Source organism: Rhinatrema bivittatum, chromosome 8 (assembly GCF_901001135.1).
Source record: "Rhinatrema bivittatum chromosome 8, aRhiBiv1.1, whole genome shotgun sequence".
Lineage (NCBI taxonomy): Eukaryota > Metazoa > Chordata > Amphibia > Gymnophiona > Rhinatrematidae > Rhinatrema > Rhinatrema bivittatum.
This window is the reverse complement of record NC_042622.1, coordinates 37,069,018-37,092,289: the sequence shown is the minus strand read 5'-3', so window position 1 is coordinate 37,092,289 and position 23,272 is coordinate 37,069,018. Positions and strand designations below refer to the sequence as shown.

Sequence of the window (23,272 nt, the reverse complement as noted above, 5' to 3'; positions counted from 1 at the left end):
GGTCACCTTTTCTCAACCAGAGTACCTTCAAAGATCTGCATTCTGATCAGAGACAACAGCTCCTACCTTCTCTGCAATGGATACAGCCTACTTGCTTTGAATTAAAAAAAAAAAAAAAAAGAAAATTAGTTCTTACCTGATAATTTTCGTTCCTGTAGTACCACGGATCAGTCCAGACACCTGGGTTGTGACTCCGCACCAGCAGATGGAGACAGAGAAAAACTCGACGGGCTCCCTACATATAGTAAGGTGCCACCCACAGCCCCTCAGTCGAACGTCCTGTCAAAGCAAGATCAAAATGTCCGACTAACTAACTATGAGAAAAACATAATGTAAACCGATTCAACACAGCACCCTGGCTGGAATCGAAAACATCAGGACCAGCAACAAAACACAACGGCCAGGTCCAAAAAGTAAACAGTGTCAATAGATCTCCAAAAAGGAGCCAATAAGACTCAAGTGAAGCGAGCGGACTCTCCCTCTATTCATCAGCAACAAAAAACACAGACGGGTGGGAGCCTGGACTGATCCGTGGTACTACAGGAACGAAAATTATCAGGTAAGAACTAATTTTCATTTCCCTGTACGTACCCGGATCAGTCCAGACACCTGGGATGTACCAGAGCCAAACCTCAAGGGTGGGAAGCAGAGAGTCCCGCTCGGAGAACACTCGCTCCAAAGCCCCGAGATTCAGCTGCCTGCACATCCAGTCTATAATGTCTGGTAAAAGTATGTAACTACTTCCAGGTCGCTGCCCTACAGATCATCTGCGTGGACACCTGAGAGACCTCCGCCCAAGACGTGGCTTGCGCCCGAGTCGAGTGAGCGCGAAGCCCCTGAGGTGCCAACTTGCCTTGCAGAAGATACGCCGAACCAATCGCCTCTTTGAGCCAACGCGCAATGGTGGCCCGCGACGCAGCAGACCCCCTGCGAGCCCCTGAGCAGAGAACAAACAGGTGGTCAGAAACCCAGAAAGGATTTGTAACCTCAAGATACCGAAGTAGAATCCTACGCACATCAAGTCTTCGTAAGTCCTTTGACCCCTTGTCTGTTGGCTCCACGGGCGAAAACCCCGGGAGGTCCACAGACTGATTCAAGTGGAACGAAGACACCACTTTGGGCAAAAAGGACGGCACAGTCCGCAGAGACACCCCCGTCTCCGTAAACCGCAAAAACGGTTCCCAACAAGACAGGGCCTGTAGCTCCGAAACGCGACGAGCGGACGTAATGGCGACCAGAAACACCGCCTTCAAAGTCAGATCTTTCAGCGTCGCCCGCTTGATCGGTTCGAACGGTGCTCCACAAAGAGCTGAGAGCACACAATTCAAATTCCAAGATGGACACGGATTTCGCACCGGCGGACGTAAATGTTTAGCCCCCCGAAGAAAACGCGTCACATCTGGGTGGCAAGCCAGGGACACCCCCTTGGACCTTACCCCGAAGGCAACCAAGGGCAGCAATCTGAACCTTGAGAGTACTCCATGACAGCCCCTTCGAGAGGCCCTCTTGAAGAAAAGCTAGAATTTCAGGCACAGCAGGTCGAATGGGGTTAACCTCGTGAGAACCACACCAGTCCTCAAAAACCGTCCAGACCCGCATGTAGGTTAAGGAGGTAGACTGTTTTCTAGCTCTCAACAACGTAGCGATCACTGCGTCGGAGTACCCCTTAGTCCTCAAGCGCGCCCTCTCAAAAGCCAAGCCGCGAGACAAAAGTGAGCCGCATCCTCCAAACAGACGGGTCCCTGACGAAGAATGCCGGCGGCCCCGTGAAACCGAAGGGGTGGCTCCGCCGCGAGCTGGATGAGATCTGCGAACCACAGACGTCTGGGCCACTCCGGCGCCACCAAGATCAACCGGCCCCCGGATGCAATTCTATTCACCGGAGCACCCCTGCCGATCAGGGGCCACGGTGGAAGACATAAAGCAGTACGTCCAAGGGCCAGGGAAGGACTAGCGCATCGACACCTTCGGCGCCCCGCTCCCTCCGTCGGCTGAAGAACCGCGGAGCCTTTGCGTTCTGCGCGGTGGCCATCAAGTCCAGGTGGGGCCGGCCCCACCTGGCACAGAGGAGACGAAACGCTACAACCGGTAGCTCCCATTCCCCTGGATCCAGACGATGCCTGCTGAGGAAGTCCGCTTGTATGTTGTCCACTCCGGCTATGTGAGACGCTGCTAGGCCGCTGAGATGGTGCTCCGCCCAGTCGATCAGCTGACTCGCCTCCACCGCCACTTGCTGGCTCCTCGTTCCTCCCTGGCGATTGATATAGGCCACCGTGGTCGCGTTGTCCGACAAGACCCGGACCGCCCGACCCCCCGAATCCATGGGAGGAAAGCCCGCAAGGCCAAGGCCACCGCCCGGGTTTCCAACCGGTTGATGGACCACCGGGACTGCTGACTGGACCACAGGCCTTGCACCGAGTGCCCCCCACAGACCGCACCCCAACCAGACAGGCTGGCGTCCGTCGTGACCACCGACCAAGTGGGCATGAGAAGAGAGACACCGCACGTCAGGTGCCCTGGACAGAGCCACCACTGCAGGCTGGCCCTGGCGCGATCTGTGAGGGGCAGGGGCCGAAGGAACTCCTCCAATGCCGGCTTCCAGCGGGAAAGTAAGGCTGATTGTAACGGTCGTAGATAAGCGAACGCCCAGGGAACCAAAGCTAGCGTGGATGCCATGGAACCCAACACCATCAGGTAATCGCGGACTAGCGGGCACCGCAGGGACCGAAGGCGTTTCACCTGACCCTGGAGCTTTACCACTCTCTCTTGAGTCAGCGACACCCGAGCACACTCCGTGTCGAATAAGGCCCCCAGGTATTCCAACCTCTGGGTAGGCTCCAGATGACTTTTGGCCAGGTTGACTACCCAGCCCAGAGACCGCAAGAGCTGCAGGACCCGGGCAATCGCCGCTCGGCACTCCGCTTCAGATTTGGCCCGGATGAGCCAATCGTCCAAGTATGGGTGAACCAGGAGCCCCTCCCTCCGGAGCTGGGCCGCCACCACCACCATCACCTTGGTGAAAGTGCGTGGAGCCGTGGCTAGGCCGAAAGGAAGGGCCCTGAACTGGTAATGCCTGCCGAGGATGCAGAACCGCAGGTACCTGTGATAGGCCGGCTGAATTCCGATGTGTAAGTTCGCCTCTGTGAGATCCAGGGATGCAAGAAATTCGCCGGGACGAACCGCGGCCACCACTGAGCGGATCGTCTCCATCTTGAAACTGGGAACACGAAGGCACTTGTTGACCCCTTTCAAGTCGAGGATGGGCCGGAAAGCGCAGTCCTTCTTGGGAACCACGAAGTAAATGGAGTACCTTCCTTCGCCCCCTTTGACTCGATGGCACGGGAACAATGGCGCCCAGGGCTTCCAGGCGCTGAAAGGGTCACCCATACGGCTTGCGCGCTTGGCGACAGCCTGCAGGGAGAGACGAGAAACTTGTCCACGGCAGGCGTGCAAAATCTAACGCGTAACCGTGTTTTATGACTCCGAGGACCCACTGGTCTGAGGTTATCTTGGTCCATTCCCCGTAAAACTGTACCAGCCTCGCACCCACGTTTGGGACGGCGTCCGGAGGCCGACTCGGGGAATGAACCAGTCTCGTTTCATTGTGCCGACTTGGACCCCGATCCAGCCGAGGGTCCACTAGACCGGTTGAACTTCTTCCCTCGAAAGGACTGAGACCAGGAGGATCTGGCCGAACTCGCGCGGTAGGACGGGCCCGTCCCCGATCTCTGCGGTCTCTGACGCCGGTTAGACCGAAAACGGTTCCTGGCCGAGAAGTTAGACCGCGACCGAGGCCTGTCCTCAGGCAGCTTGAAGGCCTTATTCTCGCTGAGGAACTGCATGAGATCATCTAGTTGTTTGCCAAACAGCAACTTCCCCTTAAAAGGCAGAGATCCCAGATGCGCCTTTGACGTACCATCCGCAGCCCAGTTACGAAGCCCGAGGAGACGGCGAGCCGAGACCGCTAACACCATAGCCCTAGCTGAAGTTCTCAGCAAATCGTGCATGGCATCCGCACTGTAAGCTATCACCGCCTCCAAGTGATCCGCCTGCGAGGCTTCACCCTCGGAAAGACCAGCATTCGCTTGTAAGTTCTGGGGCCCACCAAAGAACCCGCCTCGTAACGCAAAATTACTGCAGATAGCCGCTCGGACTCCCAGGGCGGACACCCTCGAAAACCTTTTAAAGTTGAACCTCCAACTTCCGATCCTGGATGTCTCGAAGCGCCGTGGCGCCAGTGACAGGGATGGTAGATCTCTTGGGTGACCGCTGACAACCGCCCGCGGCTTCCACACGAGGGAGGCGCAGCAATTCGAGAACGTCCTCGCGGCAGAGGATACACTTGTCCATGGCCTTGGTCACCTTAAGGCCCAATTCCGGGGTAATCCCACTCCCGGAACAGTAATGTCAAGGCCGAGAAATGAAACGGGAATGCCACCGCAGGACCGGCGAGACCGAGGAGGACCGGGTCCATATTTGCGGTCTGACGGACCTCGACCGGTGGAGCCTCCACGCCAAGCTCCTCCAGGATCGCTGGGATAAGCGGGGAGAGCTCCTCCCTCTTAAAAAGGCGCACGACGTTGGGGTCATCCCCATCCCCCGCCAGCGTGCCTTTTCCTGCACCCGCCGGTGCAGAACTCGGGTCATCGGGCCCCTCAGGCCCTCTCGCGGCCCCCGAGGCCGACTGTTCCTCCTCTGAGGAATTAGACTCCGTGTCAGACTCCTGAGGGACGCCCCGTGCCGGTCTCTTCCCCTGGGGCGGACCCGGCGAGCCCCTGGGCCGGCCTGCCCTTCGCTTGGACTTAGGGCGCCCCTCTCCGCCGCCCGAGGTTCCCCCGGAATTGCGCAGCGACTTCTTATACTTTGCTAATTTTTTTAACAGAGCGAAATCCTCGGAGAAGGAATCCTCCGAATCCGAGGGTCCCTCCCCCGAGGATAGCTGACCAGCTTGCAGGGCCTCCCGGGGTTCCCCCCCTGCGGCCCGTGGCTGAAGAGAGAGCGGAGGTGGCTGGCCGCCATTATCCAAAGCCCTCCTCGTAGCCGCGCGAACAGATTCCAAAATGGCCGCCGTTCCCGCACTGAGCGGGAACGGCTCAGGGCCAGCAATAGCGGCACCCCTGGTGCGCGGCGGCGAACGGGACGAGCGGGAACGGCCACCACGACCTCCCCCCGACGGTCCCTCGCCCCCGGTAAGACACCCGGAGCAAATGCTTCGGCGCGGCGAACTTTATTTTTTTGAGGGCCCGGGATGGGCCCTCAAAAAAATAAAGTTCGCCGCGCCGAAGGCCAGAAGAAAAGCCCGGGTCCCCCTCCCGAACGAGCTGCCGAAGAAAGGGAGAGCCGGCGCGAACTAAAAACAAATAAACACTTTTTTTTTTAACTTAGCCGCTGTCCAGTGCTGATGCTCTCGTTCCACCGGGGGTGAGTGAACCGGGCTCCCCGGTGTCACCCCCGACGCTGCTGCCTGGCACGGCCGCGTCCTCGACCCTCAGCAGCGGGCTCAACCAGGGGAGGATGGTCCCCTCAGGACCTTCCCAACCCCCCTGGGAGATAACTCAGACGGGAGCTCCTACTGTGAAAAATAAAAAACCTGTTCTTCCTTTTTTTTTTTCTTTCAATTGGAAAAGGATTACTCAATATTCCACTACTATTTCTAATTAATTTTTTTTTTTTTTTAAACTGACTAACTAAAACCTGCAGATTCCAGAGACTGTGGGTGGACCTGCCCCATCTGCTGGAGACAGAGTAAGACTGAGGGGCTGTGGGTGGCACCTTACTATATGTAGGGAGCCCGTCGAGTTTTTCTCTGTCTCCATCTGCTGGTGCGGAGTCACAACCCAGGTGTCTGGACTGATCTGGGTACGTACAGGGAAAAAAATAATTTTAAGGGCCTGAAAGCCACCTACATGGGGCAAAGGACAAGGTACACTGGGCCAGCACTTCTCTTCCTTCAGCACATTTGCACCCCTCTAGGGAGGACATGTGCCAGCACAGTAATGGAGAAGCAAATAAAATGGAGGTTGTCATAATGCCTCTGTATCGCTCAAGGTTGAGATCACATCTCAAATAGTGTGTGGAATTCTGGTCACTGTATCTCAAATGCCTTCTGAAAATCTAAATACACTACATCTACTGGCTCACCTTTATCCACATGTTTATTAACCCCTTCAAAAAAAAAAAAATGAAAGATGTGTGAGGCAAGACTTGCCTTGGGTAAATCCATGCTGTGTTCCATTAAACTGTCTTGCTATATGCTCTGTGATTTTGATCTTTAGATGTTCAGGTACAATCAATGATTTTAATGATAAGTTACAAATTTTAACTAATAGATCTGAAATAGCATTTTTGAGTTCCTTTAGAATCCTGGGGTGCATACCATCTGGTCCAGGTTATTTGCTACTCTTTAGGTTTGTTAAGCTGGCCTACTACATCTTACACCTGCACCGTGATTTGGTTCAGTTCAGCCTTGAAAACCATCTCTGGACCAGATCTCTCCAACATCCTCATTAGTAAACACAGAAGCAAATAATTAAGGCCATTGCAGAAAACTAAATTATCTTCCCTAAGAGCCCCTTTAGCTCCGCAGTCGTCCAACTGACTCCCTCAAAGGTTTCTTGCTTTGGATATATTTTTAAAAGTTTTTATTATGAGATTTTGCATCTGTGGCCAACTTAATTTCAAATTCTCTAATCAATGTTTTACTCTTAACTTGACAATGCTTATGCTTTTTCCTATTTTCGTCAGATGGATCCTTCCAATTTTGAAGGATTTTTTTTTTTATTATAAAATAGCCTCTTTCACCTCACCTTTTAACCATGTGGGTAATTGTTTTGCCTTCCTATCACCTTTAATGCAGGGAATACAGCTGAACTGTACTTTTAAGATGATTTAAAAATACAATGTCCACACCTGTTTTACACTTTTAACCTGTACAACTGCACCTTTCAGTTTTTTCTAACAATGTCCTCATTTTATCAAAGTTTCCCTTTTGAAAATTTAAAGGTAGATTTTAAAAATCCTGCACAAGTAAATCCCATGGTTTACACGTGTGGCCAGGCCATGCATGCAAATCCTGCTACATGCCCAACTGCCAGGCCTCTTCAAAGGGGTGGGCCATGGGCAGAGTCTAGGTGGAGGGGTAGCAGGCTGGGACAGCATCATTGAATGCTGTCCCGAAGACTCACCTGCCCGGCCAGTGCACGCAACTTACTTCAGCCTGGGGACCTGAAGTAAGTTCTGAAACCCCCCCCCCCCTCCGCCCAAAAAAATAGGGTTTAAGGCATGGGGAAGAGGGAGTGAGTTTAGGTAGGGGGTTAGGGAAGTTCCCTCCCAGGCCACTCCTTAATAACTGAAATCTGTGGTTTAAGCACTAGGAAATTACATTTATTTTATTTATTAAGAGCTTTTCTATACCGGCATTTATGATACAATCACATCATGCTGGTTTACAATTAACAAGGGGTGTAAATGGCTTGAACATTTAACAAGTGAAGAGGAGCAAAAAAGTTACAATAAAACAAGGGTGCTAGAACTGGGGGAAGAAGAAAAGGCTAAGAGTAGCTTAACAGTAGAGTAGCTGAGCTAGGCCAGATTGACAGACTAAAGAGTAGCAAATCACCTGGACCAGATGGTATGCACAGCAGGATTCTGAAAGAACTAAAAAAAGTTACAATAAAACAAGGGTGCTAGAACTGGGGGAAGAAGAAAAGGTTAGAGTAGCTTAACAGTAGGATGAGCAATTATTTACATAGTGCTGAGGGTCTCTCAATAGTTGTTGTGGTGCTTCAGTTAGGTTCGGAAAAGGCTTGTTTAAACAACCAAGTCTTAAGCCTTTTTCGAAATGTTGGTAAGCATGGTTCCTGTCTGAGATCACGGGGAATGGCATTCCATATAGATGGTCCTGCTGTAGAGAAGGCCTGGTTTCTGAATGCTAGATGATGTGTAGATTTTGTTTGGGGGACATGCAGTGATCCTCTGTAAGCTTCTCTGATGGGTCTGGATGATGTATGTGGTCTGAGCGGGATTTGCAGATTAAGAGGGGCCTGGTTATGGATGGATTTGTGAAGAATTCTGAAATGTATTGGCAGCCAGTGCAAATTCTTTAGGATGGGAGAGATGTGGTCTCTTTTTCTAGTGTTTGTCAGGATTCTGGCTGTCACGTTTTGGAGCATCTGAAGAGGTTTGATGGAGGAGGAAGGGAGACCTAGCAAGAAAGAGTTATAATAGTCTATCTTGGAGAAAATTATGGCTTGGAAGACAGTTCTGAAGTCTTGAAAGTGAAGGAGTGGTTTAATTCTTTTCAGAACCTGCCGTTTGTAAAAGCAGTCCTTGGTAGTGTGGTTGATGAACGATTTTAAGTTGAGGTGGTTGTCAATTAATACTCCTAGGTCTCTTGCTTGGGTGATTAATATGTTAGATGGTGCACATTATATGGTGTTACTGTTTTCAGGGGAGATGAGGAGGAGTTCAGTCTTAGCTGAGTTTAGCATTAGGTTTAAACTTGTGAAGAGACTTAATCTCTCCGAGGTAATTCTCCCAGTGCTCGAGTGTTTTGGTGATGGATTCTTTGATGGGGATCATGATTTGAACATCATTGACATATAGAAAGAGTTTTAGTTTAAGGTTGGTTAGCAACTAGCATAGTGGAAGAAGGTATATGTTGAACAGAGCTGGGGATAAGGAGGAGCCTTGAGGAACTCCTACTGAGGAGTTGTAGCAGGGGCATTCTTTATTGTTGATTCTGACCTTGTAACCTCTGTTGCTGAGGAATGTTTTGAACCATGTAAATGCAGTTCCTGTTATTCCAATGTCAGACAGCTAGTTGAGGAGGATGGCATGGTTTACAGCATTGAAAGCTGCCAAAAGGTTAAGAAGAATCAGCAAAAAGGATTGTCCTTTGTCCAGGCCCATGATGAGGTGGTCTGTCAGAGATATGAGTAGGGGTTCAGTGCTTAAAGCCTTGCAGAACTTGTATTGGGTGGGGTACAGTATTGTGTGATCTTCAATGTAATGAATTGCTGAAGGTCAGATGGACAAGTGGTAGCAGTGGGATTTGAATCTGATGTTGCAGCTTCTTGCTTTATCCCTTGTACATGCTGCTGGCTGTCAGTCAGAATGATGCTCTGTTGCCAAATAAATACTATGCTTGTTGGTTGGGTAGCTCAGTGAAATAGAGAAGTGTGACAGCAGAAAAAGTCCATATAACCCATTGACTCTACCCATCCAGTCAACTAATTCAGCTTTACAATCCCCATCCCTGTCTCACAGATAAGAAAATTATTCCTTACCTACTAATTTTTGTTCCTGTAGTACCACAGATCAGTCCAGACCATACCAAAGCAGAAAACCACACTTGGATGGATCAAGTCAAAAAACTGAATTGCAAACATGTATGGGAAAAAACATGTAATGAACTTTGATCTTTTTGTAAGTTGTTATTCAGTCCTTTCCAATTTGCACTAAATAAAGTGAACTGAGCATTCAAGCAGCAAGACACTCCCAATCCCAGAAAATTCCTCAGGGAGGGTGTCTGGACTGAGCCGTGGTACTACAGGAACAAAAATTAGCAGGTAAGGAATACATTTTCTTTTCCCTGTATGTACCCAGATCAGTCCAGACTGTGGAATATACCAATGCTTCCCTACATAGGGGTAGGCCCCCAGATAGCCCTGCTTGAATTAGCTGAGCACCAGAAGACCAAAAACCAGTGCTTGGAGATTCAAGGGGTAGTGGCGTGCAAAAGTATGCAAAGACTTCCAAATAGCCGCTCGCCCTATCTTCTACGGCAATATGCCCAAGAAGCTGCTTGAGCCTGGATGCCTTCAGGCGGAGGACACCCTGCTCCAATATACACGGACGAGATTGCTTTCTTTAGCCACCTTATGGCCCCTATTGGGACCACCCCACAATACAAACAGATGGTCCTATAGCTGGAACTCATTCATCAGCTCTAGCTATCGAAGAAGAACATACTTGACATCCAATCATCTAAGCTCTCTGGAATCTCCATCAGCAAAGGAGAGCAGTTCCACCAACTGATTCAAATGGAAGTCCGAGACAACCTTTGTTAAAAAAGATGGAACAGTGGTCAAGGAAACTCCAGAGTCCGTGAAATGAAGGTAAGGCTGTCGACAGGACAGTGCTTGGATCTCTGACATCCTGCGGGCAGAGCAAATAGACACCAGGAATACAGTCTTGAGTAAGATCCGTGAGTGAAGCTCTCTCCAGTGGTTCAAAAGGCAGACCTCTGAGTATCCAAAGTACCAGATTTAAGTTTCAGGAAAGTGTCACCACATGGACAGGTGGCTTGACATGCTTCACCCCCTTCAAAAATCAAACGGTCAGGATGAGAAGAAAGAGAGGGTCTCTCCAGGTGAGGGACCAGGGTCCCCTAGAGCAGCCACCTGAACACTCAGGGAATTGTAGGCCAGTCCTTTTTCCAAACCTCGCTGTAAAAAGGAAAGTATCTGCTGTACTAACGCTTCACGTGGGAGAAAATGCATTGATTCACACACTACACCTCAAAAACTTTCCAGACTCTGCCATATGAGATGGACATGGAAATCTTTCGAGCCTGAAGAAGTGTGGAAATAACATCCTCCGCGTAACCTTGTTTCCTCAGCCTGTGCTGCCGCAAGCCAAAAGCGATCTGCCCACTCAAAAACTACAGGACCCTGATGTAGGAGATTTGGCAGATGTCTGAGAGGAAGAGGACCTTCCACTGCTAGATTGACCAGGTCCGCAAACCATGGCAGTCGAGGCCATTCTGGTGCTATCAAAATCACCAACCCTTGATGACTCTCTATCCTCCGAAGCACCTTCCCGACCAGGGGCCACACTGGAAACACGTAGAGCAGGAGTCCTTGTGACCACAGTACAACTAAAGCATCCACGCCGTGCTCCCTTCTGCGACTGAAGAAGTGCAGGGCTTTCGCATTGTTTTGCGTGGCCATTAGGTCCAGATGTGGTACTCCCCACCTGTCGAAGACTAGAGCCTCTGCAGAGAGTTCCCACTCCCCCAGATCTATGCGCTGGCAGCTCAAGAAATCCACTTGGACATTGTCCACCCTGGCTGTGTGTGAAGCTGCCAGGCAGGAGAGGTGGAACTCCACCCCCTCCAGAGAGACATGTCTGCTCCTTGTTCCTCCCTGGAGATTTATGTACGCCACCATGGTTGTGTTGTCTGAAAGCACACATACGGCTCTGCCCTGCATCAGGGGGAGAAACTGCTTCAGTGCTAGGTGAACCGCCCTGGTCTCCAGGCGATTGGCCATGCAGCTTGCAATGTTGTCCCTGCTTAGACTGCCTCCCGCACACTGCTCCTCAACTGGAAAGATTGGCATCCGAGGTAACTATGTTCCATTGGGGGATCTTCAACTCCACTCCTTATACCAGGTGATCCAGATTGAGCCACCAGGCAAGGCTGTACTGGGCAACCTCCAGCAACGGCAGGGTGCCTGAAAATCCTGTGACACTGGCTTCCAGCAGGAGAGGAACACCCTCTGCAAATGCCAAAGGCACCACATCTATAGTTGAAGCCATAGAGCAGAGAACTTGAAGGTAGTCCCAAGCTGTCAGGCACAAGAGGCAACAAAAGCACTGCACCTGGAGAAGGGATTTCGCTCATTCCTGGCAGAGAAAGACATTGCCCACGTTGGTGTTGATCGTGCCCCTAGAAAGTCAAGCGTCTTTGAGGAGGTAAGATTGCTCTTGGCAAAATTGACTACCCATCCGAGAGCGTGGAGAAGATGCAAGACCCTGCCGACCGACTGTGGGCACTGGGCTTCGCTCTGATGAGCCAATCGTCCAGGTAATGGTGACCCAGAATCCCCCCTCTCCACAGGGCTGTCACCACCACTACCATTATTTTGGTGAAGGGGGGGGGGGGGGGTGATCGCTACACTGAAAGGCAGAGCTTGAAACTGATAAATGCTGGCCAAGGATCTTTACGCACAGAAAACGTTGATGATCCTTCAGAATAGGGATATGAAGATAGGCCTCCTTCAAGTCCAAGGAGGTTAGAAATCCCGCCCCGGGGCACAGCCGCTATCACTGAGCGCAAGGTTTCCATCCTGAAGCGTGGTATCTTGAGATCCAGGATTTGGCGGAAAGAGCATTCCTTCTTGGGGGACTACGAAGTAGATGGAATAATGGCCGAACCCTTGTTCCACCTTCAGCACCGGGAGAATAGCCCCTAAGCCGAAAATCCGTTAGAGTGTCTGGCGTACTATCCCTTGCTTCTTCAGAGGACCGCAGGGAGAAAAGACAAAACCTGTCTGTCTGACTCTAGGGAGTTGAGCAAATTCTAAAGCATAGCCATCTCTTAGAATATCCAGGACCCATTGGTCTGATGTAATCTTGACCCACTCCTAGAGGAAGAGAGACAGACGTCCTCCGATCTTGGGAATCGAAGAGTTGGCCGGCAAGACTTCATTGGGAAGGTTAGGACTTTGCTGCCTGAGAGAGGGCATCCCGAGCTGGTCTTCGGCCACGAAAGGAATGAGATCAGGATTGCGACCGGGATGAGGGTGGCCTCTGATTCACCAGTCTGGACTGCCGAAACCACCGCTGACCTTGGAACCAAGTCAGAGTGGAGCTGAATGTTCTGGCACTCAGAGAACGATTCTCCGGTAGCTTATGTACCTTATTTTGCCCTAAGGATTTAATCATGTGGTCCAGCTCTTCCCCAACAGCAATTTCTTTTTAAAAAGGTAGGAACTAAGCTGGGACTTAGAAGTATCCGCCGACCAATTGTGTAGCCAGAGGAGACGTCTAGCGGAAACCACGGACCTGGCCAGCACTTGGAGATCATACAGCGCATCCGCCCCATAAGCTACTACAGCCTCCAGGCGTTCTGCCAGTTGCGCCTCATCTGGAGGTAGCTGAGCACCTAGTAGCTGTTGGACTCATCTCAGACCAGCTCTCTGCATAAGAGAGCTACAAACCGCTGCTCTGACGCCTAAGGCAGAGACCTCAAAAACTCTTCAAGTAAACTTCCAGCTTCCTGTCCTGTACATTCCTCAAGGTGGCGCCCCCAGTGACCAGAATGGTTGTCCTCTTCATAACCGCAGACACGAACACATCCACCTTTGGAACCTTGAGAAGTTCTAGGAAGTCCTCTGGAAGCAGGTAAAGCTTGTTCATTGCTCTGCCTACCTGAAGAGATGCCTCCGGAACCTCCCACTCCCAGGAGAGTAATTCCAGGATCATCGGTTGAGACGGAAAAGTTTTGGCTGGAGGCCGAAGGCCTGCCAGGACAGGGTCTTCCCCCCCCCCCCCCCTTATCTGTCATCTGAGGCCCGAGAGCCCCTGAAGAGGGGTCAATATCCAATTCGGTCAAGACATGCGGAATAAGGGAGTCCTATTCATCCCTCTGATGTGGCTCATCTCCCTCCAGTTGCGAATAGGGCATCGGATCATCCAGATCTGGGTCAGGGTCCCGAGGATGGGTCCGGTGTGACGGAAGGTGAGACCACCCTGACATGTGAGGGCTCCTGAGTGTGTCCTGGCCCTTGGGGCAGTAATCCTCCTGTTCCTGTAGCACCCAGAGGGACCCCTGGGGCTGGGGCAGCTAGAGTATCCCCCAGTGGGGGGGCCGAACACTAGGTCCTGCTGTTGGCTCTGCCTAACCAGATGAGCATTGTGCATCAAAATGATAAATTCTGCTGAAAAAGGCTCAAGCAAGGGCCTTGGGGGGGCACGGCAGAGGGACGTGCGGAAGGAGGATCCCCCTGGTGGTGGCTCCGTATCTGGGAGGGGAGGGTGAACAGCCAAGGTCTGCCGCCGTGTCTGGCTGTGGTGGTGCAGGCACCCCCGATGACAAAATGGTTGCCATTCCCACGTTGCCCAGGGCCGGCCTCCCTGTAGTCAGACATGCAGAAGAGCGTGCCCCTGGACTCAAGTGCCCTTCCCCGCCGGGGAGGCACCTCGTACATAGCCCTGACTGGGAGAGCCGCGATCAGAGCTGTCCACATACGCCACATCGCATCGGCCGCAGCATGGGGGGAAATTAGGTAAGTCTCCAAAAACTAAAGTCACCCCTGAATCCTGACCATCACTGAGAAAAGTGAATGGAAGGCTCTCTTTTAGAAAAGCACTGACCCTCTGAGGAAATTCAAAATTCTACTTTTTTTTTTTTTGTAAGACAGAGGAATGATGTCACGTCTGTCTGTGCTACCCTGAGGGAATCTGCTTCTCAGGGCAGTGGGTTGTGTGAGTCGGGGAGAGGTTGGACCACCAATGTTTACCCAATAGCAAAACCTGCAAGAAAAATCACAATCGAACTTACCCCAAAAATTAAATAAGAGTGAATTAGCAGGCTAAACAGCACTAACAGATGAGTCTGCAAGCTGCCGCTGTAGTAAGCTCTGAGGAGGAAGTTAAGGGAAAACAACCTTCCTCAGAACCAAAAAACTACTCAAGTATTTTTTTTTTAAACCTGATCCATCCAAAAGAGAAGAAATAAATAATCAAAAGTCAATCTATTCTCTCAAACCAGAAGGGAGAACCCTAGGTGAGACCTTCATCTGCTGGAGTCAGAGGAAATACTGAAGGGATACAGAGGGCGCACCAGCTTATGAGAAGGTGCCCTTTCAGTTTTTGCTCTGACTCCATCTGCTGGTCTGGACTGATCCAGGTACGCATAGGGAACCTTTGTGTTTATCCCATAATTTCTTGAATTCAGATAGTTTTTGTCTCCACCAAGGGAGGCTATTCCAAGTATCCACCACCTTTCTCTATAATGAAATATTTCCTAATTAGGGATGAGTCTATCCCCTCATCCCATCTCTCTTCTCACCCTCTGTCCCAACTGGTACTTCTAAGCCAGTTGGGCTGCAGCTTAAACACCATGAATAAAGAGTGCTGCAGTTCAGAGGATGTTTTGCTATAGGAAGCAACTGTGTAAGATGCAGCCCAACTGGCTTACAGATGCTGGTTATAGCAAAAGGAGGGGAGGGGGGGGAGAGCATAGGAAAACAGGAGACTGCCTGCTGGTGATGATGGTGGCAGCAGCATTTAAAGTTGATGGTACTGGGCTTTTTTTTTTTTTTAAGTTGGTGGTGCCTGTGCACTACAGATGCTATACACCCCTGCTCTTAGACTATGATGAAAAGAACTGTTTTTTCAGTGTGCCATACTACAAACCTAGAAAAGGTGCATTTTAAATTTAGCTAGCATTAATACACCCACATGAAATGCCTTTTCATACATGAATGATTTCTGGTCCTTAAGTGTTTAAGGCAAAATAAGTTAAAATTACTTTCAAACAGAAATACAAAGACATACTATGGTGGGTTTTGTTTTTTTTTAATTGTGTAATACCAGTACATGCATATTAATTTACACAATTTTAACACATTGACTTTTTATAAAATGTAAATGGACAGATTTATACAAAAATAAACATTTTGTCAAACTTTGCCACAAAAGTAGTTCAAACTAAATATATCAATCATACATATTTGCACTCAAACAATTTTGAACTGAAATTGTACTAATGAAGACTTAATACAATCAAACCCCATTTCCCAATCCCTCAAATCTAAAGCAATATTAACCAGGCACCAACAGTTCTATGTATTTGCTTTTTATTTAAACACTGTTACACATCACCTTTCTTCCTGGCATTTGGAGATCCTGAACTACTCCAAACTCATTCATAGTCACCTACTGTAAATTTGTCTAACCAAAGAAAAGAAAAAAAAGCCACCACATAAATCAATCTCCCTGCATTGTATCTAAGCTCTAAATGTGGACAACCTAAATCTATGGCTCTACTAAGAGCTTCATTACTCTGAATAGTCTCTTACTTCTATGGGCTTTGGTTCAGTAGGAATTTGGTCAAACCTTTAGAACCAGCGTGAACATGAGCTGTAGGCATATATGAGACTAGAATAAAACCTTACTGAAAGGGCTCCTATACTGGCAGGAAAGTCAATTGGCAAAGCATTATCAAGTCATGACGACACTATCAGTTGTAAATAGAGAACTACAATCTTGAAACCCTAACCTTGGAAGCAGTTAAATTCCATCTATCAAAAACCCAGTTGGCATATACTATTTTAACACTGAAGTAGAGGGCCGTCCTCAATCATCTGCTGGCAGCTTAAACATACTATAAATGGTTCAACAATTTTTTAAAAATGACTACTTCCCAAAAAGGTCATCTTTGCTTACTAATAGATACTGAAGATTTCCAAACTGTTTTCACTGCTTTGTACTCAGTTTCTTTTGATCAAGACAGTTGGAAAGCATGAAGAAAAAACTGACTAGCATTCTTGTAAATTCTCTAATTCTTGCAACAAGTTAGAGACCATAACAAATTTATTTCAAACTTTGTCAAAATATCATCCTGCTATATCGAGAGAATGTGAGACCTTTTCAGGGTATCACTTTTGTCATCAAAACAGTGCCCAATTTCTGCTTCTTTCTATGTGGATTACAAACAAAAATTTAATTTTTATCTTTTGGCATGAGAATACCTACTTTCAACTACACTACATTTCCTAAATAGCTCTGCATGTTGGGAAAACCAGGAGCAACTTCCTGGACCTTGAAAAAAGAACCCTTCATGAGAACTGACCAGAGTACACATTGTTGAGTCCATGAACCCTCCTACTTAATAAAAAAAACCTCCACAACCTATTGCCTATTCCTAGTTAGAGTATGAAATTAAGTTAGAATCTGCCTCTCCAGCCATAGAAATCATTGGATTATCCATAACCGATAGACATTTCCCTTTGGCAATTAGTAATGAGCACCAACACCCATTCTCTTACCAACTGGACTAAAAGAGGTACAAGACATTCCCATTTTTTTTTTTGTTTTTAATATGCTTTAATCACAGTACAGTTAGTTATGGTGACCAATTGTTTAATCAGATACTTGCAGGAAAAGGCCATCCATATTATATTTGAAGTCCTGTCCTAATATAAAAAAAATTGCCTGACAATTGGCCAGTGCCAATTCTGTCCAGTCAAACTGAACTATATCTCTAGCTCTTAGCACCAGGAAGTTAAGTCCATTTCAGATCAGTTTTGCAGCACAGCAGCCTTATATTGAAAAAAAAAGAGTGTAAAACTAAAACTTTGGCACTTTGAAAACGAATCAGTCTAGCTCACTGAATTCATGACTTACACATGTAAAAACATCCTGCACATACAGTGTAATTGTTTATTTTCATGTGCTTAATTTTCTGTTCACCTTTACAATGCATGAAAGCAGCTTTGCTGTTTGCAGGATCAAGTGCAAGACTTGACTCCATGGTCCTGTTCATAAAATACAGCATCAGTTGTAAATGTAGAGTGGAACCCAGTGTCCATATTCTCTATGACTAGACACCAACATTTTTAGCTGGCATACTGCCTTTAGTCCTGTTAAGATTTAACACTCTACTCTTTATATTTTAACACCATGCACAAAGTTGAAAATGTTTGCACAGGATTACCAGGTGATGTCTCACTACACTTAAGAGAATGAACGCTAAAGCAAGTCTTGGTGTATGTGTATACATATATATAGAAAAACTAAAATCATACAAATGTTTTACATCATAACCTGATTTGAGAAGAATGACAAAAATCTATAGGAAGACCATTAGCCCACAAGATATACTGACCATCTGCAGCTTCAGTCCAGATCTGATTTCTTTAAATCTGGAGTTGTTAATGCTGAACTAACACTATTTGAAGTAAATATGTTTTGTATTATCTTGGCAAGTGTGCTTCTGAGTTTCTCTGCCTGAACTTTAAATATGAATGTCTACAAAATCATTACAAACCATGGGATCGGTTTCCATGTTGAAGGCTCTAGGACAGAGTCTGCAGGAACTTTGCACTAAGTCTCAAAGAGAAACATTCCACAAGAACAAAGTGCCTGGGGCCTTTTGTGCCTGCTTTTACTGCCTGTAGACCTTCTAAAGGAATCTATACACATTTTCCAATCCTGCTCACACAGCATGGCTCCAGGAATGCTTCCTCTGGAAGAAGCTGAAAATGGAATAAATACATGTTGGAAAGATGAGTTTCAACCAGCCAATTTAGGGACATTAATGGCTTTGAAAATTCTCTTTGAAGTGTTATACTTTTCAGAAATGCCTGTTACCACTCTACAAAAAAAAAACCATAACAGATTTGGTGCCCTAAAAAGATCACATAACATGACTTTAAATGCCATTAACAATACATATAAAAACTGTCCGATAAACATGTTGAAAAATGTTAATGATTTTCAGCAATACGACTGTGTATGAAACTTGTTATACCTTGCTTTAGAGTTCAGTTCTCTTCCTAACAAATTCATAAAGATTTGGCCTCATCCAGCATCTCACCCATGCTGGCTTCATTTTGTAGTTACAAGTGGCATGGATCTGAAGTTAAAAAAAAAACAAACAAAACCCCAACAACCTCTTAGGAGAAAGTGCTTCAGGAAATTGCATCCTTGTGGAAGAGCACCAATTGTCCAGGAAAGGAACACATCCAATTTCTGAATTGTGTGTGTCTTATAAGCGGTGCATGGGAAGGGAGGGAGAGCTTGCAGCTTAGAATTAATCAGCTAGTATCCTATCAATCAGTAACAATAATAAAGTTGCGACTTCACTCCTCGAGGAGATTCTTCACACATCATCTCTGGTAATTCTCTTTCACTTGTTAAAAGCCCATGCAATGATCCATCACCTATGGGATCAAGCTGGCAAAACTCAATGACAAAGTCTTCTTCTGAGGACAGAAGAATCTGATTCCAGCCAGAGATATCCAGGTTCCCTGAAGTACCTCCATATTCTAGAGGAAGGATGCTTCGTGGAATGTTCTGATGAAGGGAGTTCAAGTCCGAGCCATGAAGAAAAAACTGAGAAACAAACAAATCAGCCAAGCTATTTGTACAGGACATACACTGCATTGCATCCATCTTCTTCATGGTTTTATAGTGAATACGTAGAGTATTAACCTCACCTACCTACGTGTAATACTACCGTATATACAAAAATCTGATTTCACTAAGGTTAAAGCAAGTCAGATGAACTTACTTTGACAATCTCTTGGTTAAAATATTGGATATGTAATTTTGGGAATAATTGCTTGATTTGAATTCCAGGCTCATTAACTAGATAAAAAGCAAAATCAAATAATCCAAAATGTTTCACCATATGCTAGGCTACTTTCTTAGGTTAAAATAAAGTTCAAACTACTGAAATTTGGAAATGTGTGGTATGTTTTCTTTGACCCTAAAGAATTAAGAATTTTTCTTGATAGTAAGGTTTCCTCTTTGATGTCTACTAATCTCTTTAGATTTGTTTAAATTTGTTTGGCATTCTGTTCTCGGTTGCGTTTTCCTTTTTCTTCTCAATATTCAAAATGTCAACTTCTCTTTTCATGATATTCTATAGAGGGGGGGCTTGAATTGGGCATGTCTGGCAAGTTTTTAACTTTGATATATTGTATTTTTCTTGCAAATAACTATATAATAGCTGGAAGAGTTAATGGGGAAATTTAAAAACTTTCGGGTTAAATTTTCTTTCCTTGAGTCCTGACTGACCAGTCCAGACAAATAGGAACACACTCACTCACTAAGTGAGACAGAACTTTTCTGTTTTCTGACATCAGCTTATATATTCTGGGATAATAGGGTGCACATCAGTAGCCTGTTGCCCTAGCTCATTTTCTCTGCACTACTGTAGTTTGCTCCTCTATTCACAAAGAGGATTTTAAAAGGTGCACGCGGTTCCTGGCATGCATACATAGACGCTCCGATTTTATAACATGGGCTTGTTACTGCGTGCATGTTATAAAATAGGATATTCTTGTGCACATGCGTGCCCAATTTTATAATTGGTGCGCAGATGTGCAGGCAGGAGTCCCTCATGCACGCAATGGGGGAAATTTTTTTTTTAATATGCGCGGCAATGCAAGTAGCCCTTTCCCAGTACCCTCCAAGTCCGCTCCAATTACATGCGTGGCCAGGTCCTTTGTAAAATGCGTGCAGTGCGCGCAGGGTACAGCCACACAACCCCCAATTTTTACACACGCAGGCCTTTTAAAATTGGCCAGTAACTACAAGTGTAAAAAAAAAAATGCAAATCATAAGAAAAGAGAAAAAGAAAAATGAACTCATACTTGTCCAGATCATAAACAGATTCTTTTTCCTTCTCTAGTATCCCTCCATCTTTTCACTGTGTAGAAAGGGTGAACTTTACATTGCATCTATATCTTTTTTTTTTGGACGACAAAATTTCCCATTTTTTTAATTTTCTCTCTTCCCATTTTCCACTGCAAGAGAGATAGGGGATAAATAAAAAACAATTCTCCCTATTATCTTCTCCGAGGAGGAGGTTCTGGACTGCTCTGTCAGAATTCAAGGAAAAGAAATTCACTGGTAAATTTAAAATTTCACCTTCCTCTTCATCCTGCAGGCCAGACCAGACAAATGGAACATGCACAAGCAGTGCCTACCCTGGGTGGGATGAGACCTCAAAGATCCCTAAAGCCTTTCTACTAAAGCTGCCTCCTGTTTGCAAGCCTATAATGCTTTACAAATGAATGTAAAGAGGACCGTACAGCTGCCCTGCAAATATCCTGTGGAGACATAAGCTTGTGGCACATCTGCTTCTCCCCCTCCCCCCCCCAAACACACAAAGTCTAACTTCCTACAAACATTTGTAATCTTAAGATAGTTTATTTATATCCCACACCTAAAAAGTTCAGGGCAGTTTACAATTTAATACATAATAAAAACTGGAGTAGTAAAAAAAAAAAAGAAAGTTAAAATGGTAAAAGACAACCAAAACAATATCAAAATACCTAGATAATGGTAAGTAAAGTAGACATCCTGACATTATTAAAAATTAACAGAATGATGAAGAGGATGCCTAATCTACAATCTCAAAATGCTTGCTTAAATACAAATGTCTTCAATACCTGCTTAAACATCCCATCTAGTAGATGTCTGCTTTTCTTCATTCCAACTGTATGCTGGAAGAGAGATTGCATGATTGATATGGAACTTGAACACAACCTTAGGCAGAAATGCCAGGATTGTGCAGATTGTGACCTGTCCTCTTAGAATGTTAAGTAGGGATCCCTATATGACAATGCCCGAAGCACTGAAACCCTTACTGGAGCTTTTAGTTCCAATGCGTATCCCACCGGATCACTTCTAGAACCCAACGATCCTTTGTTACCTAGTCAAGCTCTTCATAATATTGTAGTCTACTTCCTACCAGTAGGATTGAGTTGTGGGTTTGATTCCCCCAGAACTTTAACTTGTCTAGCGTCTTCTCAAGAGCTATCTGCCTTTAATAGAAATCTGCTCAGTCTGGCCTTGGACTTGAGAGTCTGCTGCCCAGTTTTTCAGCCCCAATAGTCTCCTGGCCAACAGTTGTTGCCATTTGTTTGGCCGATGCCCTGAATAGGTTATACAGGGAATCCACTATAAAGATCGCTGTGGACTCTACCAGTGCCATTGGACTGTGATTCTTCTGGTCCTTACGTGTCACCTAGATAAACTTTTAGACCTTGCTGGAGAAGGAGGCAGCTGTCGTGGTACATGTGGGCACCAACAACATAGGAAACTGTGGGAGGGAGGTTGCGGAAGTCCAATTTATTAGGTAGAAAGCTGAAATCTAGAACATCCAGGGTAGAATTCTCTGAAATGCTCGTTTCACACACAGGTTCCCAGAGGCAGGCAGAGCTCCAGAGTCTCAACATAGATAAGACAATGGTGCAAGGAAGGATTCAGTTTTCTAAGGAACTATGGAACCTTTTGGGGAAGGGGAGAATCTTTTCTGAAGGGATGGGATCCACCTTAACTAGGGTGGAACCAGGCTGCTGGTGCTAACTTTTAAAAAGTAGGTTGTTCTACTTTAAATGCAGCTCTAAGGGGCAAGCTGACATACGCTCAGCAGCGCATGGTTCGGAGGGAGGTATTTCTAAGGATACTAATGAAGCAAGAGTTAGGGTATCCCAACAGAGTGGTTCCAATAAATGCAAAAGTAATCTGCCTATAATTAAAGAATCACTTGAGGTAAAAGATTCCAAATTATCCCAGTCAACTCAAAAGCAGACTTAATACAAACAAAAAAAAAACCAAACACACTTTGAAATGACTATGCCAAAGCCAGAAGTCTAAGAAGAAAGGAAAGTTAAGAGTGTATAGCAGTGAATGATGAGATTATTTGTACTCTTTTTAAGACTATCAAATGATAGGAAGGAGCAACTTGGTTGGGGGAGGGGGGGCATTTTTATGTCTGGGATGGCATAGAGTCCAACAGGATAAGGATTGTGCAAGAGACTAAATGCACAGTAGAATCTTTAAGGGTAGAATTCCTGTGTTTGTTGGGTAAGAGTATAGCGATAGGAGTATACTACCTCCATGTGGCCAAAATGATGAGATGGACAATAAAATGGGAGAAATTAGGGAAGTTAACCAAATTGAGTGCAGTAATAATGGGAGATATCAGTTACCCCAATACTGACTGGGTAAATATAACATCAGAACTCAATAGAGAGATACAGTTCCTGAAGGGAATAAATGACAGCTTAATGGCGCAATTGTTTCAGGAACAGACAAGTGATAGAGCTATTTTAGATCTAATTCTTAGGGCGAACAGGATAAGGTGAGACAATAGTGGTAGGGCCACTTGGCAATAGTAATCAAATATCAAACCTGAATTAATGACTGGAAGGGAGACAATACATACATTCACGGCTCTAGCACTAAATTTTCAAAAGGGAAACTGATAAAAATGAGAAATAGTTAGAAAACTAACTGAAAGGAGCAGCTACAAAGGTTAAGAAAGAAAAACCGGTATGAACATTGTTAAAATACAAAACAAAACCCCAACCATCTTAGAAGCACAGTCTAAATGTATTTGACGCATTAAGAAAGGTGGAAGGAAGGCCAAACGATTGCCAGTATGGTTAAAAAGTGAGGTGAGAGGCTATTTTAACCAAAAGATCTTATAAAACTGGAAGGTCCATTTGAAGAAGTTGGCCGTAAAGGCAAAAACTCATAAAAACTTTAAAATATATCCGAAGCAGGAAGCCTGCAAGAGAGTCAGCTGGACCGTTAGATGATCGAGGGGTTAAAGGGGCACTTAGGGAAGATAAGGCCATGGCGGAAAGTCTAAATAAATTCTTTGCTTCATTGTTTACTGAGGAGAATGCTGGGGAGATACCTGTTCAATACTTTTTTTCAAGGGTGACTATTCACATGAACTGACCCAAATCATGAACCTGGAAGATGTAGTAGGCCAGACTGACATACTGAAGAGTAGCAA

At 46.4% G+C, this 23,272-nt stretch overlaps 1 protein-coding gene across 5 annotated transcripts in view; it reads right to left on the bottom strand.

Annotated features, from left to right (window-relative positions):
* The window catches only part of TTPAL (alpha tocopherol transfer protein like), a 79,658-nt gene that overhangs the window by 23,361 nt on the left and 33,025 nt on the right, over positions 1-23,272 (bottom strand). For 3 of the 5 annotated variants that reach the window (XM_029611839.1, XM_029611840.1, XM_029611838.1), the window contains exon 5: positions 15,290-18,846. The exons of 1 other annotated variant lie outside the window; for it this stretch is intronic. In XM_029611839.1, the coding sequence (XP_029467699.1) occupies positions 18,568-18,846 (279 nt within the window). In that variant the 3' untranslated portion in view covers positions 15,290-18,567. Of the gene's footprint in view, positions 1-15,289; positions 18,847-23,272 lie in introns of those variants that run through there. One more of the 5 variants, XM_029611842.1, reaches the window with a different exon arrangement.